The 21,209-nt window shown below is 38.6% G+C and overlaps 1 protein-coding gene across 1 annotated transcript in view; it reads left to right on the forward strand.

Moving 5' to 3' along the window:
* LOC142351644 (protein-glutamine gamma-glutamyltransferase K-like) overlaps positions 1-20,274 on the forward strand; it is a 45,151-nt gene extending 24,877 nt beyond the window's left edge. The window contains exons 12-14 of the mRNA XM_075403783.1: positions 9,642-9,802; positions 15,909-16,038; positions 20,108-20,274. Of these exons, the coding sequence (XP_075259898.1) occupies positions 9,642-9,802; positions 15,909-16,038; positions 20,108-20,274 (458 nt within the window). The remainder of the gene's footprint in view (positions 1-9,641; positions 9,803-15,908; positions 16,039-20,107) is intronic.
* The last annotated feature ends 935 nt before the right edge of the window (positions 20,275-21,209 follow it).

Genomic DNA, 21,209 nt, shown 5'->3' on the forward strand with positions numbered 1-21,209 from the left:
AGTTATAAACCGAATTTAGGAATTCTATTTCCAACAAATTGTAGCCTTGTAAATTGGCTATACTTCTACAAAGTTTCAGCTTTCTGCTACAAAGATTACAGAAAAAGGGTGAGTTACTGTAACTATAACTGAACAAGAATAATAATAATAATATTCTAACCCTAATGTTAGCAAGTCTCTCTATTGGTTTCAGTAACACCAATTTCGAACTAGAGTAGGCTTCGTTAAAGCCAGTAAGAGAAACTGACTTTATGCTTTGCACAAAGTTTCTCTTACTTAGGAACTTCGTTCCTCAGAAAGAAAGTTTTGAGAATATCAAAGTTAATTCTCTTTTCACAAGTCAAAGTAAAGTTAAAACTGTACAATCACTAATATGATCTACAGAAACAAGACACGATAACAAGTAATTTACCGCTCAAGAAAGTGTGCTTCAATACGCACTGTATGTCAGTTTAATACGACCAAATTTACGAGTTTCAACTGATTTTTGGTAGTTTTTAAAGCTCCTTTTATGCTGCTAGTAACGTGGATTTACATGTCAAATTCAATTGTTGATTGGTGGTAGATAAGAATGTCGACAGAATGTGAACATTTTTCCATAACGTCACCTTTTCAGTGTAATTTTGATGTCATGGGAAATTTGTTAACCATGTAGAAGTTTTGTCGAATATTCTATATCAATAACAGGTTGATTCGCAATCCAATCGCAAAGAATCTGATGCAATACTGTTAAATCGTAGTATTGTTTTGCTGGTTGTTGAGGTAGTTCGAGTTTGAGTTATAGTTTGACTTCATGAATGACGATTGTGTACTAATAATAGTTGTTAAATGTAAATGTTGAACAAAATGACCAAATCCGTTTGGCTTCAATAGAATGTAGCATTAAATTTCGCTTGTCACACTTTTTTAGCTTTAAGGCTTGAAATGACCTTGAAGCGATATTCAATTTGATTTCTGAGTTTTTAAGCTCAGCCGCAATATCGCCGGTCCTGTTTTCCATCGCGAAAACATCTTTTCCAGGTAGTACTGGGGCGAGCTTCACTACTGGTCTCTTGTACACTCCGTCGTTCGCTCGAACTATAGCTGATCGAATCACACCGTCAGACCCATCGATGGTCTCCGCAACTCGACCTAGATTGTAACATCCACGCTTATTGCTGTCTTCGGCCAACCAAACGAGATCGCCTTCTTTAAGGGTTTCGTTCGCCGTAGATCGCCATTTCTGCCAATTATTCAGAGTTGGCAGATACTCTTTACGAAATCTGTCCGATATGAGCTTTGCATAGGCTTGAGTTTGTCGAAAGAGCTTTCGATGATCAATGAATTTTTCCGCGCATGGTAGGTAGGGTAAGCAAACGTTCTTGTTGCCAAGCAAGAAGTGATTAGGGGTCAATGCTTCTAAGTCATTAACATCTGAACTGACTGGAGTCAAAGGTCTTGCGTTCAATGTCTGCTTAACAATACACATCGTTGTTGAAAGAACGTCCTCGGTGACTGATCTGTTCCCCAACACTGTATACATTGCCTTCTTGCAACTTCTCACCAACCGCTCCCATACTCCTCCAAAGTGAGGTGCTGCCGGTGGGTTGAACTTCCATCTGATCCCTCGTTGAATTAGATGTTCTTCGATCCCTTCTTTGTTCCATGCCGCAACGTACTCTGCAAACTCTCTTTCAGCTCCAACAAAATTTGTTCCGTTGTCACTGATGATTGTACTTGTTTTGCCTCTTCGGGCAATAAATCTCGTTATTGCATTGAGACAACTATCTGTGTCCAACTTGGGTACAACTTCTATATGCACCGCTCTCATAGTTAGACAAGTAAAGAGACAACGCCATCGCTTTTCATTTCTTTGCCCGATCTTCACAATGAAAGGGCCAAAGTAGTCAACTCCGACATTTGTAAAGGCTGTTGAAGCATCTAACCGCTCTTCGGGTAGACCTGCCATTACTGGTGCTATCGTTTGTGCTCGGCCTTTTCTGCAGGTAATGCACTTGTTCTTGATTGATCTTAAGCCGTTCCGTATGCTTAGGATCCACATCTTCTGCTGAACAATGTTTCTTACATGCTCAGTGCCCTCGTGTTGATTGTCCTTGTGCTCATTTCGCAAGAATAATTCAACCGCATGATGTTTCCAATGTAGCAAAATTGGATGCTTTGCATCGAAGTCCAATTGGCTCTTGCCTATTCTGCCTTTGGCTCGAATAAGTCCTTCTTCGTCTAGGAAGGGTGAGAATTGTAGGATTTTGCTGCCTTTTGGAATTTCCTTTTCAGCTTTGAGAGATTTCATCTCTTCACCAAACTGTTCTCGCCGTAGTAACTTGAAGATTGCTTTTGCTTTTTCTCTTTCTTCAATGCTGATTACGAGCGTTGCTGGTTTGTGTTTGTTCAATGCTCGCTGTACGTATGCCACTGTATTTACTAGTCTGTTAAAATATCAGCTTTCTTCTCTTCAGCCTGTATCATGGATACTGATGAGGGTATATTCTCTTCATCTGATGCAAAGATTAGGTTCACTTGCTCTGGCCATTCACTTTCTGGTCGCTTCAACCAGGCCGGCCCAGTGAGCCACTCACTTCTCTTGAGTTCTTCAATGTTGACTGCTCTGGTGCCAATGTCCGCTGGGTTGTTGATACCGCTCACATGTTTCCACTGCGAAACATCAGTTGTATCTAGTATCTCAGCAACTCGATTGGCCACAAACACTTGTTGTTTGCGATGGGAACTGTGTATCCACTGCAATACCGTAGTTGAGTCTGACCAAAAACTGCAACTATTTATCTTCATTTCATGTTCTTTGACTATTTGTTCTTTCAACCTCACTGCCATGACTGCCGCTTGCAACTCCAATCGTGGTATTGAAAGATGCCTCATCGGTGCCACTCTGCATTTTCCAATGACAAATGCTAAGTCAGCTGAGTATTCTTTTGGTTGTGAACGTAGATAGGCCACTGCACACATCGTGTCTTCAGATGCGTCAGCAAACACATGAAGCTCAGTTTTATCCCTCTCTCTGTTGAAGTATCTTCTATCGATGCTTGTTTCAGCCACTATTGGAAGTTGTTCTTTCCATCTCAGGAATTCTTCTTCTTCACTAGGCTCCACTTCGTTGTCCCAATGTTGTCCATTCTTAGTCCAGATGCCCTTCAGAAGTCGTCTCATATGAACACTGAACGGAGCAAACAATCCGATCGGGTCGAATATTGAAGATACCAGTGACAGAATCTTCCTCTGGGTTAGAGGGATTTCCACTTCCTTGTTGGTACCTCTACACACTTGAAGGCTATCATCAGTAACGGTCCATTGTAGTCCTAGCTCTGAAGATCCCTCCGAACTGGGTTCCACTTCGACTTGCTTCGTGTTGCTGATTGACTTCAAGTTTTCTGGGATTGCTTCGGTAACTGCATCATTGTTGCTTATCCACTTCTTCAGTTCAAATCCATGTTGTGAGAGGAGAAGTTGTAGTTGGTTGAAAACTTCAATTGCTTCTTCCGGGGTTTCTACTGATTTGATGAAATCGTCCATGTAGAAGTTGTTTTGTATTGCCTTTGCTGCAATCGGATACTCTTTTTCGTTGTCCAGTCCCACTCACTTGAGAGCATAGTTTGCACAAGTTGGAGAACTCTTAGCTCCGAAAACATGACGCTGATTTTCGTATATCTGAACAGGTTCGTTAGTTCTTGGACGCCATAAAAACCTCAAGCAACTTCTATCCTGTTCGGGAACTTGCACTTGTAAAAACATCGATTCGATGTCGGCTGTTAGGGCTATTGGTCCTTCACGGAATCTGAATATTGTTCCAATCAAGCCATGTAGCTGATCAGGTCCTGCTAGTAGCTTATCATTTAGGCATATGTCTTTGTACTTTGATGCGGCATTGCAAACACGTCTTACTTTGCCAGGCTTGTTCGGATTTAGCACTGGATGGTGGGGCAAATAACATTCTTTCCCGAAGGTGCCTTTCACTTCGGACTCGTCCAGTATCTTTACGAATCCTTTTTCTACATCTGTATCTATTGACTGTTGATACAAACTCTTCAAGTTTGGGTCCCTTTGGAATCTTCGCTCCAGTGAGTAAAGCTGACCCAGGGCTGAGCTGTAGTTGTTCGGTAGGTTTGGCTCTGGTTCACTCCACAGCATTCCTACTTCGTACCGCTCGCCGGTGAACTTTGTCGTACTCTCTAGCATCTTTTGTGCCTGCAGTTCCTTCTTTGACTGACTGACGACGTTGATTTTAGAAGCATAGGTTTCTATGTCCCACCAGGTTTGGATATTCTCAGCCACTTTCACATCTTCAGTGAAGGCGAAATGACAAACATTTTGTCTTCTTTTGCCCGTCATGGGTCCACTGACTACCCATCCTAGCTATGTTAGGACGGCGAAAGGCTCACTTCGTGTTCCTATCTTATAGTCCAATGGGCGTTGTAGCTCATAAGCATCTTGACCAAGGATGATGCCAACTTCCATCAAGTTGAAGCTTTTGTTGGGTAGAACACTCAAGTGATTGAAGCTTTGCTTCAGCTTGTTGTAGTTGTAGTTTGTGTTTCCCAAGGAGACTGACGGGTGTGCAAACGCTTCGATTGAATGCACCTTTGAATGTAGTCCCTTTATTTTGAGAGGAACCCTTTCTGTCTTCAGATCCTTCGTTCCGTGTATGCCAGCTATGTTGAGCGTCACACCGGTGCCTTGGGCCCGTAACTTCTCTTGCACACTTTGATCGATGAATGAAACCGTTGATCCACTATCGAGGAAAGCATATGTATTCAGCCTGTTGCCACCGCTCTGTATTGAGACAGGAACTATCTGAAGAAAGCTAGTAACTTCGTTACTCTGGTTGATTGTTGCTGCGCTTACGTTGACTGCGTGATTGCCCTCGTCCATTCGGTTTTCTGAGTGTAGCAATCAGTTGTGCTTCTTGATGCATCCATTGATGCTGCACGCATTGACTTTACAATCTTTGATTGCATGCCTTTTGCCTAGACATCCGTAACATAAGCGTTGCTTCCTCACTGCTGCGTACCGATCATTCACACTCATGTTCCTGAATAGTGGACAGTTCCATATTTTATGAGTGCCATCAGCTAGCGGACAGTGATCACTTTGCGTTTGCTTCGTTTCTTTCACGTTGGAACTTGCACTGAAGTTCGACGTTTTCGAGAACCGTTTGTCTCTATTTTTACTTCTTCGGTCTTCTTCTCTTCGCTCTCCCTTGAAAGCTGAGAACCTTTCGTGCACGAATGCTATCCTAGATAGCCACTTTTCAAACATAATCCGATCAGGCCAATCTTCATCTTTATCATCAACATAGAACCACCACTTCTCTTTGAGAACTTGGGGTAGTTTATCTACTGCCATATAGAGTGTCGAGCTTGATTGCAGATCACCAATCTGCTTGTACTCTTTGAGCACATTCACAAAGTTCGAAACAATAACTGAGAAATTGATCAGACCTGTTGAGTCGTGTGGTTTCACCTGACTTGCTTTGCGAAGACTCTCCAGTTGTGCATCAATGATCACATGAGGCCTTCCAAATTTCCTCTCCAGAATACTCCATGCAGCACCATAGAGTTGTCCAGAATAGCCCATTCCAGAGATTGCTGACCTTGCCTTGCCTGTCAGTAGAGTCTTCAGTTGGCTCATCTTCTCTGAGTCTGGTATTGGTCGTTGATCCACTGTAGCGATGAACATACTAGACCACTCCGGCCATTCGAGAGGATTTCCATCGAAGTTGTTCAACTTCAGCTTTGGTAGGCTACTACTACCTGAATAGCCAGTGTTGTATCGTAATAGACCAGCTCTGGGGGAAACGTCTCGGTCTTCAACACTTGAGAATCGGTCTCGTGAACTGCGATATCGTGAGAAGTGACTGGACATGTTTCTTTCAGGGGTTGCTTCGAAGCGAGCTGTTGATCGTTCTGGCGTTAGAAGGTTGTCGATTCTGCTGGCCCAGTCAGAGACATCTCTCTTCTTTGGGGTCCAGTTGAAGGGTGATTTGTTGCGAGCACCAGTTGATTGGGAACGAGCATCATCGTTCTCTAATGCTGTTCTCTTCACTTTGCGCTCTTGCTCACGCTCTTCCTCCAGCAGTTGATGCTTGGTTTCCAGTTCCTTCATTTGCCTTTCTAGCTCTAGCTTCCTCCTCTCGAACCGTGCCTGTTCCAGTCGCATCTTGGTTTCGAATTCGATATCAAATTTCTTCATCCTTTCCTCTCGCCTTTGCTTTGCTGAAGATGTTTCCGAAACATTCTCCGTCTCTTGGCCACTTGCTGTTGCTCCATTTTGCACTATTTGAGCAACTGGGTTGTCCGTAGGGTAGTTGTTGTTGATCTCGCTGTCTTTCATTGCTTGGGTCGCGTTGCTTTGCTCTGCATTCATTGCTGGTTGCGTGCCTTTGCTTATATATGCAAGCCAATGATAGTCCAAACTTGCTTTGCACTTCCTTGCTTCTTTCAGATGTTCTTCAACGAAACTTGTTGGGTAGGGTGCAAGCTTGTTTCAACGCTGCAGTTGATTGGGTATTTCTTCCTCTAGTAGGTGAACAGTCTGTTGGTAGAGGACTTTTAATTTATTGGGTCGATCTGAATCTTCAATTATTTTGTAGCCAATCCCGGTTTTAGTCTTAACTTCTTCCACTAAGTCTCGGAATCTCTTGTCGTACCTGTGAGCTGTTGATTGAAGCTCCTCTCTGCTGGTTGTGCTCGAATTGCCTGGCTGCTGTTTGCTTTGCTTGTTCCGTTTAAACGAGGTCAATTCTTCAACGTGTTTTGTGAATTGCACTCTTCTGTTCGCCTCACTGGCTGGTTTCTGTTGATTTGTTTGATTCTCTTTTGGGGTTGCCTTCGGCAATCTCTTCATCAAATTGGACAGCAGTTTGCCTTCCACTGTCCGGGTCGGCGGACCAAATGTAACGGCTGCTCTCCTATCAAAGTCAAGGAAAACTTTACACCGCCCAGTTCGTTTCAGCGGTTTCAAATCTGTCCGGATATTGTATCTTTGCAGTTAACTTTTGTGAACTGTATTATCCGCTATACTGTAGAATGCCGTTGCATTACTTGTTGCTCAATTACTTCTGATAACTAATTGCTCAGCTTTGCTGTATAACAAACTTGTTTCTCTCAGAATAACAAAATAATTCAAATTGAAACAATCAATTTTTGTTGAGTTTTTGTCAATAACTCTAGTTATAAACCGAATTTAGGAATTCTATTTCCAACAAATTGTAGCCTTGTAAATTGGCTATACTTCTACAAAGTTTCAGCTTTCTGCTACAAAGATTACAGAAAAAGGGTGAGTTACTGTAACAATAACTGAACAAGAATAATAATAATAATATTCTAACCCTAATGTTAGCAAGTCTCTCTATTGGTTTCAGTAACACCAATTTCAAACTGGAGTAGGCTTTGTTAAAGCCAGTAAGAGAAACTGACTTTATGCTTTGCACAAAGTTTCTCTTACTTAGGAACTTCATTCCTCAGAAAGAAAGTTTTGAGAATATCAAAGTTAATTCTCTTTTCACAAGTCAAAGTAAAGTTAAAACTGTACAATCACTAATATGATCTACAGAAACAAGACACAATAACAAGTAATTTACCGCTCAAGAAAGTGTGCTTCAATACGCACTGTATGTCAGTTTAATACGACCAAATTTACGAGTTTCAACTGATTTTTGATAGTTTTTCTAGCTCCTTTTATGCTGCTAGTCACGTGGATTTACATGTCAAATTCAACTGTTGATTGGTGGTAGATAAGAATGTCGACAGAATGTGAACACTTTTCCATAACGTCACCTTTTCAGTGTAAATTTGATGTCATGGGAAATTTGTTAACCATGTAGAAGTTTTGTCGAATATTCTGTATCAATAACAGGTTGATTCGCAATCCAATCGCAAAGAATCTGATGCAATACTGTTAAATCGTAGTATTGTTTTGCTGGTTGTTGAGGTAGTTCGAGTTTGAGTTATAGTTTGACTTCATGAATGACGATTGTGTACTAATAATAGTTGTTAAATGTAAATGTTGAACAAAATGACCAAATCCGTTTGGCTTCAATAGAATGTAGCATTAAATTTCGCTTGTCACACTATTCTAGCTTTAAGGCTTGAAATGACCTTGAAGCGCTATTCAATTTGATTTCTGAGTTGTTAAGCTCAGCCGCAATAAAGTTGGTTTCACCAGGTTATCAAAAATTGAACATGTATGAATTGCAGTAAACAGTCACAAATCAAATTCAATAAATCCAAAAAGAGTTGTTTAGTAAACCTCAATTCAATTGCAGTAAACAGACATAAAAACAAATTAATAGACCGGAAAATTTTTTTTAGCCATAGTCCGTCCTCAAAAATAATTATGGCATCGTTGTTACATCATCGAAAGAAAAGGTATTAAACTCGTCAATTGTTTAAAAATTTCGTAAGATGGTTTACAATCTTAATTGAATAGAATGCTTGTGCAAGTTATGTAACGCTGATGAAGTCACTAAGAAAACCTGGCATTAATAGAGACACCCAGTAGTGTTATAGTGTTTTGTAATATAGGCCAGAATTTTGAAGTGTTTTAGCAGATTCTCTTAAGCTTACTTGAAACTGGAGCTTTTGCAAATTTCTCCTCCTGAGGTTTGCACTGTATAAGAAGTTATGACATTTCGAAATCTGCAACTTCAGAGATCTGAAATTTAAAACTCTTCAATGTGAGTGTGGTTCCAGAATTATTTAAGTAAACTATTTAATGATTTTTTTAAAAAACAGGATTTCTTCCGTTTGTGCCTCAGTACGTTATGCCCCCCCCCCCAGTTACAGAGCACGTGCAATTACCTAGTAAATCAATAATAATATATTGCATTATGTAAAAATAATGCACGTGCGTCAGGGTAGGGTTTGAAAATAATATGCGCCCACTAAGCTGGGGGACACAAACGGAGAAGATCCTAAAAACAATATCTATTTTTTTTTTACGAGCACTCAAGTCAAAACCCTCGTAACTGATCGCGCCTCTCCGAACAACAACTCCGTAACCACAATAATCAGAATCCATAAATATTTATAAAAAAGATTTGTCTATGAAGTTTTTTGGTGCACTCATTTACTAGTTCAATCTCACGTATAATCAAACTTTGTCTCGCTCACTTTTTACTGCATTTTTGGTGGTCTCATGAATTTTATTTTGGTTTTTGCCTGTTCAAATTCTGCTATGAGCACACTTTGCACTCAAAAGTTCTAGCACAAATGAGCAAAAGATAGTGTCCTTCTTCAAAGTTCTTACTATTTTATTTTCTTCTTGCTCCACCTCCCAACACCCAGCGTTATATAACTTTTACGGATCTTTTCCGTTTGTGCCCCCCCCCAGACTCACCTACCATGTTTTTACATAGTTATTTACTATGTAATAGCATGTGCTCTGTAACTGAGGGGTTCATAACGTACGGGGGGGGGGAGCACAAACGGAAAAGATCCACTTTTACACCCCCAGCGCAAGTCCTATTAATTTAAATGGTAACGTGCGGCATAAAAACACATAATTTGTGAGAGGGTAGTCATTATTAAAAACACTGGGACAGGGGTAAAGAATACCCAACTAAACTTACTTTATCATATAATTGGCATTTATAGATTCAATTACTGTAATTTCATTGGCTGATATCGTAGGGAGTGCTGAAGAGAGGATGGCTGTGATGAATGCTGTGTCACGTGGGACGAACGAGTACATGTATATGAACCTAGAATGCTTCCACGAGGATGTGTTTGTCAACCTCACCAGCTCAGACTCACTCAACCTATTAGCCGACAACTTCACTTTCAAAATATATGTATGTCTCATTTTTGGCGTATGTTTAGATCCACCGTCCATGATTAAACGACCCTATACGAGTATAAGGACGATAAAAGACGTACAACTTTTGTATCTATTTTCTCTCCCCCCCCCACAGCGGTTTTTATGACCCCCGTTACAAATTATATGTTGTTGTATAGCACGTTACTATGTAAGAAAATAGCATGTGCGCCTGGGGGTCATAAAAAATTTATGCTGACTAAGATGGGGGGGGGGGGGGGGGCAAAACAGAATAGATCCCAATTTTTTAGTCTTTCCTGTATGAGGGCATAGAAAAAATTATTTTGGTAATTGTCTGGCAGATTTTTTGCAATTTCAGAAGTTTTGCAATTTTTTGTAGGTTGAAGAAAATTTACAAAAGTCACACATTTTATATCGAAAACGTTATAGGAGAATGGATTTTAAAAAAAGTTTAAATGGGCTCTACGCAGCTTTCGTATGATGTTCATTTTTTTCTCTTCAATTATACTGTCAATTAGTGCTGTGACTCTAAGACATGGCACCATTCTTTTTCTTTTATTTTGATCAATAATTGTCCGTTATAGCTCAACAAAAAAATTTGTTTTACACAAAAATGTGTAAATTACACGCGACTATAACCAAAGGATTAACAGTGAGACGTAAATCATATCAATTCAATTCGCTTAGCAGCATTTGAAAAATTAAATTTTTGCAGAATTCTCATTTGTATATTTTTTATACGTAAGAAATCATAAGTGTGCCGTGGTCTCGAGCACGAGTAACAAGAATTTTATTATTTTAAAAATTGAATTCAAAATGGCCTAAATGTACAAAGTTTCACAGGTATTTATAATCCGTATCAGTATGAAAATTTACAGATCCGTCGAGATATAGATAAACTGATATGTGCTAATTTACACTTTAGTTGTGAACAATTTTTTTCCCCTTGCCGTATATGGCAAGTACTAGTGCAGTTTTTTGCACTTAACACATTTTTCTCCCTACCTTAGAACATGTCATTGCTATCTACTGGGAGGGTCGGAGAGTTGTTTACTGATCGAGTTTGGTGGTGGGAAGGTCGAATCTATCTCACAAATTTATGGTTTCTGTACATTGATAAACTTGTGGTATGAACAAATTTGAATCGACGTTCGGTTCAAATTAGAAGCCATTACTCAATTTCACTTCACCAAACATCAGGTAAGAAAGTTTTCTTTATATATCGAAGTTTTAACTTAAGTTGCTAAGTTCGCTACTTCTCGATATATCACATCCTCCCTCCTTTTTAAGCAAAGTTGTAGGAATAGCTTCTCCAAATCTTTCTGACAGTTTTTTATTTCTGCTTGAAGTTCGCGTGGCCACTGAAGGTTGTTCCCCTTCAACTACTGAGGTTTCTTCAGTAGAGTTGGGTGATGCTACGTCTATGTCGTCCCTACTGCTCTCAGACTGTGAGTCAGTAGATTCAGTCTTGATGTCGTCAGGTTCCAACCGTGCAATTTGATTGTCACTAACAAGAACTGTCTTGTTTGAATTCTCCGGCTGGATGAACGAAGTGTTCATTCCTTTACGGATAATGAAAGTAGCTGGAACCGTTGGTGAACTGTTCGTCGGTTTGAAGAGGACTCGTTCAGAAGTCTTATTTTGCGTCCCAGTAGCAGTTCTACAGGAGTTTTGCCCCGCGTCTTGGAAGTGTTCCGATGTGTCATTAAAGCCCGCTGTAGGAAAGCGCCAAATGACACATTCAGATTTGGACTCCAGGCTTGAATAGCCCGTTTCTCTCTTTGGACCGCTCGTTCAGCAATACCATTTGCTCTTGGATGGTAGATGGGAGATTCCATCTTTTTAATCCCAAGTGATTCACACCATTGCTTTAGGTCACTGCTCACAAACTCAGAACCATTGTCTGATACTAATGTTCTTGGTATCCCAAATCTTGCAAAGATTTGACCCAAGTACACCTTCACTGTTTGTGACGTTCTATTTCACGCAGGGAAGGCTTCTATCCAACCTGATCCCGCGTCTACTATCACTAAGATAATACCTTGATCCTTAATGTAATGTAGCCCCAGTCCATGTGGAGTCTTTCCCAAACTTCAGCTTCCGGCCAAGTAGATACTGTTTTCCCCAGGCTAGGCCTGTTTTCTTGACATTCCTACATTTACTAACATATCGAAGAACATCTTGACTGATGCCGGGCTACCAAGCCATCATTCGAACTGCTGTTTCAGTTGCACTTTTGCCTGGGTGAGTCTCATGAGCTTTGGCCATCACCATGGGTCTTAGTTTGGGTGGAATGAAAGGCACAACTCCTCGAAAGATGATTCCATTATGAATGGTCAAGGCGTCTTTCTGTTGTTCAAATCCTTTCTCTGCTTCTGAGCACTGTTTCCAGATGCCGCTTTTTATTCGTTTGATGACATCTTGAAAGAGTCGATTCAATCCCAGCTCAGTTTTGATGTCTGGCTGTGTCACCAGGTCGGATTGGACGAAGTATTTATTTTCAAGAGCAAAGCAGACTCGATCATTGTCATCGTCATCATCAAAGTCTAGTCTGCTCAGAGCATCAGCGTGGGGGATCTGTTCTCCGGGTGTATACTTCAATTCGAAGTCAAATCCCATCAGCGCTATCGCCCATCTTGTAATTGCTGATGCTGTTTTCGGAGTTTCTTTGTCCGGGGCGAAGAGATATTTGAGAGAATTGTGGTCAGTCTGTAGAGTGAACCTTCTTCCGAGTAGGAATTGTTTCAATCTTGTGACCACAAAGACGATTGCAAGTGCCTCTCGCTCAATATTGGAGTAATTTTGTTCGGCTTGTGACAACTTCCTCGATACGTAGATCACAGGATGTCCTTCATGTGAGAGTACCCCGCCTATAGCTTTCTCTGAGGCGTCTGTTGTCACGGTTGCTTCCTTCGGCAAGCTGTAAGGCTGTACAAGAGGGTTAGCACATAACTCGTTTTTGATGTTTTCAAAAGCATTTTGCTCTTCCTTGTCCCATCTGAATTCTTCTTTTCGTATTTTGTTTAGGGGTAGCATTTTGGTTGCAAAATCCGGTATCATTCGACCATAAAAATTTGCTAAGCCGACATTTGACTCGAGTTGTTTCATATTTGATGGCAGTTTTGCATTTTTGATTTTCTCAACATGTTTAGGATCGGGTGCTATTCCTTCTTTGGAAACAGAGTAACCAAGAAAACTTCCGCTTGAAACTGGTTTTGAGTTGGATTTCTTCTCATTGATGGTGAAACTTTTTTCACATAGCCGACTCTTGACTGCAAGCATTCGTTTCTCGTATTGATCTTTTTTTTTGTTCCATATAGCAGAACGTCGTCTTGGGATATGACCACACCCATGATTCCTTTGAGAGTTGACTCAATGCAATTCTGGAAGATTAATGAAGAGTTCTTTAGACCGTGAGGAAGCCTGCACATCTTGAACAATCCTTGCGATGTGTTGATTGTGCGTATTTCTTTTGAATCCTCGTCCAGCTCAATTTGATAATATGCATCTGATAAGTAAATTTTTCCAAAGTAAGAGGCCCCATGGAGATTATGGAAAATGGTCTCCATGTCTGGAATCGGATAGTCCTCGTCCATAACTTTGCCATTTTATGTGAACTTTGAGGTCCACGCATAGTCTCAGAGCTCCATTTTTCTTCCGCTGCCACACTACTGGTGATGCCATTTGTGACCCCACCAGTTTGTACTGGCTCCAGGATGCCCTGTCGTACCATTGTCTCAAGCTTCTCTTTGACCCTTTCTTGGAGAGGTAGAGGTATCTTTCTGGCTTTGCAGAACATTGGCTGTGATCCCTGTATGAGTTTCACATGCGCTTTGTATCTTTTGACTGCAGGTAGTCTTTCATCACTCACTGCATTGATGCCTTCTTGGGGTAGTATGTCTCTCCCAAGTAGCCCAAATTTTTTTGTCGGATTGCACAACTGCTAGTTGTTGTTGCCTACACTTGCTTCCGTTCCACTCAACATCACATGTTAGTGATCCCAGAACATGTTAGTGCGTCAGTTGATGACCATCATAGGCCTCAAGACGTCTGACTTTCCCATTTAACTGAGGTTTACCAAGGATTAAGGATGATATCACGGTGCTATCAGCACCGGTATCAACTTGCATTTTTATTTTATGATCTTTTACTGTAATGCACTACCACGTCACCGACATGTTAAACACGTTTTCCCGTGTATAGTACATTCCCATCTCCATTTCGGATGATGTTTGACCAGGCAACTTACCCTCTTCCTCGCAGAAGTTGTTGTGCTGGTCAGACTTACCTGACTTAGGCTGGGTTTTACTTCTGCACATTTTTGAAAAGTGCCCGACATTTTCACAGGTGTTACATTTCTTGTTTAAGGCCGGACACGGCTTGCTGCTGTGTGGCTTTCCTCCACATCTATTACAAAAGTTACCATTGCATTTATTACCAATGAACTTTTCACTAGGTTTTCTGAAGGTCTTTTTGAAGTTGTATCCCACTTCTTCTTTTATTACAAATGGTCTATTACCTGTTGAGGAACTCGCAAAAGCCATTGCTTGACTTCTGAACTGTAAGCTTTCTGTCATTTCAGACAGAGACAACGTTGGCTTAGTTTTAATGCCGTCGAATAGTCTTAATTTGGCCTCAGGGTCTCTCAAACCTGAGATAAATTTTATTTTCACCAACTCTTCCTCAAGGTTGGTTACTGTTTAAAGTTTTTCGAAGTCACAATAACGTGCTTCTTCTCTGAGGCGCGCTAGAAAATCGTCGTCAAATTCTCCAACGCCTTGGACAACGGACAGAAATTTAGCCCTTTCTGCCGTTACTACTCTCTCCTTAGGTGAAATACAGTTTTGAATAGCTAGTCTGATCTCTTTAAAAGGAGTGTCTAACAATTTTTTAGGGCTCATAAGGTTCCTAAGTTTAAGAAATGCATCCTGGCCGCATACACTAAGAAAAAGATTTGTTACCTGTAGGTCCACGATCGTACCGTCGTTGTTGACTTTATCTTCTTTCTTCTCTGCGCGACATTTCGCCACAAAAGACATGATCCACGGAGTACAGGATTCAGCATTCTGCAGATCCAAGGTTTGTCGGTCGTTTGCTGGTCTGGAAACCATTGTCGTGGTCTCGAGCACGAGTAACAAGAATTTTATTATTTTAATAATTGAATTAAAATTGGCCTAAATGTACAAAATTTCACAGGTATTTATAATCCGTATCAGTATGAAAATTTACAGATCCGTCTAGATATAGATAAACTGATATGTGTTAATTTACACCTTAGTTGTGAACAAGTTTTTCCCCTTGCCATATATGGCAAGTTCTAGTGCAGTTTTTTGCACTTAACACATTGTTCTCCCTACCTGAGAACATGTCATTGCTATCTACTGGGAGGGTAGGAGAGTTGGTTACTGATCGAGTTTGGTGGTGGGAAGGTCGAATCTATCTCACAAATTTATGGTTTATGTACATTGATAAACTTGTTGTATGAACAAATTTGAATCGACGATTCGGTTCAAATTAGAAGCCATTATTCAATTTCACTTCACCAAACATCAGGTAAGAAAGTTTTCTTTATATATCGAAGTTTTAACTTAAGTTGCTAAGTTCGCTACTTCTCGATATATCACAAAGTGGTCCCAGTTTTTTGTTCAATTTTATAACTGTTCAGAAAATGGACTTATGACAGGAAATCAATTATTTTTCACTAATTGCAAGGTAGATGAAGACACTGCTATAAATGATAACATCACGCCTCTAAATTGGCATATTTAAATGCTTATGTATGCATCTTTTATTGAGCTATACAAATCATAAGCATGCCACAAAACAAGCTTTAATTTGATCACATATGGCAATGAAAGCTTTTTTCTTTGGTTCAATGAGGGTAAGGTAACGGTTCCGTAATCGTTTTTCCGCCCCCACCCAATCCAAACAAGTGTCGTTACATCAGGTCAAAATATGGCTCGTGATATTTTTACATATTGTACTATAGTAAATGAATATATTCAATCAGTATGTTAAAATATGGCACGTGCTCTATGGGGTTGCAAATAACATGTAGCCACTAAACTGCTTGGACGGCGAGGGCACACACGGAAAAAATTCAATTTTGCAATGTTTGTTAGATGAGAAACGACGGGCCAGAGAAGAGGTCAATCAAGTCCAATGTGGTGACAAAGAAGACTCAGTACACTGGAGTGGGCGCTAGAGTTATTGACAAACAAATTTACGATGAAAAACTCGAGGCAGGAGAAGGTCAGAATCATATCTATCTTTTTGTCAATTTCAGGAGAACTCTTAACTGTTTTCTTAATTCTTAATTGCGTTCAAGAAAAATTATGGAGAAAAAAATAACGAAAAAGAAACTGCAATATAAAAGTAACAAAAAGAAAAAAATTTTAAAAAATAAATAAAGCGGAATGCCCTGGTGTCCAATTTTGTACGATTTTGTGCCCAATCTTGTTGGTTTTTGCTGTTCCGGCCCACTTTAGTGGGGGAGGAACTATATGTTCAACTGCGTTTTTTTGTTCGGTCAATTGTCGCGATCGATATATTCATCGTACAGGATTGTGAGCGGTATCATTAATAAGGTTGTCAAACGTAGATTTTCAAATAAAAAATGTATTTCGCTTTTTCTCAGGTGCTATGGAGGTTCAAAGTTTTGTGAACATTAGGCTTACTTCCGTTGCTTTGTTCACAATTTTCGTAAATTTGATCATTTTTTGCTAAAATAGGATTAAATTGTTAACCATAGACTCATAGGTTTTACGTACAAAAGTAGAAGAGATTTGATGCATGGTTAAAATCAACTGTTCTGGTAAAATTATCAGCTGGAGTTTTGAAAATTCAGAAATTTTTCTTTTTGTTGTCGTAAAAGGAGGCCTAAAAAGTGCCTATTTGATCTACTTTGGCCAGTTTGACCCGAATTTTTTCGTTAATTGAGATATGGGCTAATTACATCTACAGTTCTTATGAAAGTTTTCCCGAATTTTTTTGGGGTTTTTCTCTAATTTAAACCGATATTTATTTTAAAAAACATTTTTTATTTTTAATATTTTAGAATTTTCGTTTGCCTAGAAAACTATTACCCAATTTTTTAAAATGTGTGATTTTTTTGTCGGCTGTGCAGCGATAGCAAGGCCAGTTTATGTCTGGTCTTCGTTTTCTGCAATGAAAGCGGATTCTGATTGTTTTTTGGGACTATACTTTTTGAATTGATTTTTTTTTTCATCCCAATTTGAAGAAATTCTTTTTTGATTTAAAGTTTCAATAATTACAGTTCTGTTCTTTTTATGTTCTAATAAGGTCCAGTGAAACAATATTGTGTTTTATGAATAAAGAGCACGGTTTTTATGGGTCCGACTAATGTTTTGTAAGTTTTTTGTTTTTGAGTTCTGCCAGCAATTGATGTTCTTTTTGTAGTCTTATGACTGAGTCTATTTCATCAAATATTTAATTTGGTATTAGTGAAGCTAATTAAAACCCTATCTAACGCTTTTATTTGATACATAATTGTTTTCTGCTAACACAATTCAATAGGTAATTAAAATTTATCATTCATTTTTGATATAACGAATTTTCGGTCAATTTAGCTTTTTCGGTAACATTTGTATTGTTTTTCTTGTAATGGAGAAGCAGCAGCAGCAAAACCAGTTTTAATCTATTTGGGGAACTTTATAATACAAAAATAATCAGATTGTAATGGGGTGCTGCCTGTTTTGTTTCTTCATGCTAGTTACATGCAGCAGGAAAGACTTTAAATTAAGCCTCAACTATTGACCAGTCAAATTTAAATGTAAAGCAAGGCAAATGAATATAATAATTTGAGCGCAAACCATATAGTTTTTTCTGGGTTGAACACCATTTACATAAAGGAGTTCTGCCTGTATTCAATGTTAATGTTTAGTTTTTCGAATTAGTCTCTCAAATAAAGAATCCCAATGGTTCTTATACAGTAACCAGTAAAATAATCTCTTTTTTTTCCAGTTGAAAGCATGTGGCTGTCATACATTACGTTTCCAAAATTCTGTTTTCAAAGAGAACTGATGGTCAGCGTAGTGTCAGCAATAAAAGTAGTCGCAGTTTTTTAAATGAATAAAAAAGCAGTCTCCATTGCTGTTTGTTTGCTCAAGCAATGGTTTTTTGCGTTGATACTACAAGTCTTTGTAAGATTTTTATTTATTGCATGATAGTTTCCAATTTTTATGATCTCTTTTGCTATCTTATCCGATCATCACATTAATGGCTAATTAATGACAAGTCCCATATCATAATAGTGGCGCTGAAATAACAAGCAATTATTTATATTCAATGTTTTGATTCTGTTTAATACTTTGTGAATAAATTTCTAAAAATTGAAAGTGACTTTTTTAATTTATGCCTGTTTTGCACTTTTTGTACATAATTTTTCTGAAAAATTAAGGGTGTCAAAAGTTATGTTTGATAATAAATACAGTCAATGAATGACTTTGTTGACAACTAATTGCTTTCATGATTTTGTATTCATTTTTTTCAGAGAGTGTAAACGTTTTTTCTAATTCCGCACATTCTGTTTGCTGTCTATTTGCTAATTGTTCTGAATATAGACACATCCGTTATCTTATCGGGTGAAATGCAAGTCATTTGGTTTGGTTTATTTTTTATCTGATGCTATTTTATACGACGTTTTCATTATGTTTCTTAAAAAATATATAGACATTTAGTTTTGATCGTAAGTATTGCTTTCCACTTACTCTCCTTAATGGCAGGTATCATTGCTCCTCCAATGAGTTTATTGTTTCACGTGTATAGTGGTTAGAACTTAAAGCAATTTTTAAATGGATTCACCAATTATTTTCGAACAATATATGATTGTTTGAAATTTTTCTTCCTTCCTCGTTTGGTTGACAATTAATTCAAAAGCTTGATTGAGCGGGATCGGAACATTATGTGCAAACACACATTACCGAGCCTCCTTGTTGATTTCTCGGTCAGAATCACAACTATTTTTTTTCAGAGTGCTTTGAAATCCGTTGCATCTTTTTGGTTCAATATTGAAAGCGTGCCAAATGCATAACTACAGCAAAACAAAACTACCAAATTCGACACTAAATGCTAATTAAAAACTGCATGAATAAGCGCAGATAAAGTACATATTTGCGGCTGAATTAAAAGGTGCATTAATTACTGTGGCGTGAAATTAACACCAATCAATTAATGATTTTATGGAACGGAATTTTCAGAAAGAATTATTCACAAATACACGGTGAATTCTTTATTTTAAACATACGAAATTGATCGATCTCTTGTATTTCAACATCGTCGGTCGGCTTGGCCGGCTTTTTTTGCTTTAGAACAAATAGTTTCGTGGTTTTGAAACAGCACTTCATTTATGTTTTTCCTAAGCCCCGGCTCCTAGTTGAAAAAGTAACAGCAACATTGAGTACTTGACCAAAATTTTTTTTGGGAATTGCAATAGCCGTTTCAACGATAATTTTGTCATAAATTGAAATCTTGAATACTGGTTCACGAAAAAAATATATCCCTGATATAATTGCACTGCAGAAATAAATAAACCTATGCGGTTTCAAGATTCTTGGTTTTGAAATTAGATTTCGTTTGAAATGAAAAACCAAAACTTCTATTTCTTTCTTAGTCGACAACTGACTCCCTTTTTCACAGATTCTTTAATCGTAATAGGGTTATAATTTGTTTTTTTCCGGTTTTAATTTGCAAAAAATTGATTTCATGTTGTGTGGTTGACTACTTTTAAGTTTTTAAGCCATCAAGTAATATTTTTTGCTCTCATGTGAGTGCACACATTGGGCATTTCTCATAGGGAAAATGGCATGTTTGACGATAAAACAGAAAAAAAACGACATATTTTTCAAAATAAAAATGCTGTTTTCGTGTAAGAAAATTTCGATGGCTTTTGTACCATTCAGTAGATTACATGCCTCGACAAATACTGATTAATTTAGTAAATTTATTCACGTTTATTACTAGGGTATGGCTTAATCCATTATAAAAGTAAACACTGCTGACAAACTGCCAGAAAACGATGGAAATGGAAAATTGAGTATGGGGTTTCCATTTTGAGCGTCGTTGTTAAATTTTGAAAAAAAACTGTTTGCAGCAAAAACGCAGCCAAGAAAAAAGATACCTAATTTAAGCCGTAATAAGTTTTCACATCTTTAATATGGTATTTCGAGCTTTGACATTTCGCATAAGCACAACTAATAAGCAAAAAATAAGCATTCACTAAACTGGGCACACAAACGGAAAAAGATCCGTAAAAATTGACCAACGTTTAATGACGTCAATTTTCTGCTGTTTTTGTGTGCAGAGAAACAAATAGAGCATATGGTGAAGTTGGACGATGTGTTGATGGGAGCAAATGATGATTCCACTGTGAAGGTCCAGCTGACATCCCATGTACAGGAGACTGGCCAGCTGTTGACCAAACAAATTCTGCTGCCCATTGAGCTGCCACATGTCCAGATGAAAGTATGAGGGAAAATTTAAAATAAAATTGAGTTTAGATGGTGTTATAGTGGCACTAATTATAATTTAAGAGAATAAATGAGTACACGCAATATCATGCTGGGCTCCGTACGACTCCAACGGCTTTTAATGAAGGTATCCCAACAGATATGAGATAATTTGGATCTTTTGTGTTTGTGCCCCCGCCTCCCAGTACGTTATGCACAGCACCCCCCAGTTACAGGGCACGTGCCATTACATAGTAAATCATTGTGTAAAAACATGGCACGTGCCTTTAGGGGGTGCAAATAAAAAGCACCCACTAAGCCTGGGGGCGGCAGAAACGGAAAATTTCAGATAGTTTTATAGAATTTAATATTTAATATTAGAATTTACTAAATATTTAATAATAAATAGTTTTCAAGTAGGTTTAAAGCATTACTGTGTTAACCAAGCAACAACAGACACTCAACCCACTTGCTAGGTCATCAAAGTCCTTACGGTTCTAGTCATATGATGCCAAGTAACAGTACTAATACTCATATAGGAACCAAAAAGTTCTTTTTGTTCTCAGTATTATTTTCTTTCACACTTGTAAATTCAATATTGTAATTGAAAGGTTTAATACTCACATGGATATACTTATCAACTTAGTAACAAATTGACCCGATATAGATGCTTGTTGATGATCATCAGACCCGCTCAGACTATAATTAGCCATGTGAGAAAACCCCAGAAAAAATCAACCCCGATCAGACCCATCAAGACAATGATAAGCGATCAACCATCATCAGACGTTAGCTTGTTCTTAATACTTTGACCGTTCTTAAATTGTTTTCAGGCAGACTCTGCCGGATAAGGAGCCTGGTTATTCATTTAAAAACTAATATTCTAATATTCTAACTTCACAGTTTGGTCGTTCAATATAATAAGTACCACAACGATGCAAATGGTTCCGACTTCCT

This window comes from Convolutriloba macropyga, chromosome 13 (assembly GCF_964194025.1).
Source record: "Convolutriloba macropyga chromosome 13, txConMacr16.3, whole genome shotgun sequence".
Taxonomy (NCBI): Eukaryota; Metazoa; Xenacoelomorpha; order Acoela; family Convolutidae; genus Convolutriloba; species Convolutriloba macropyga.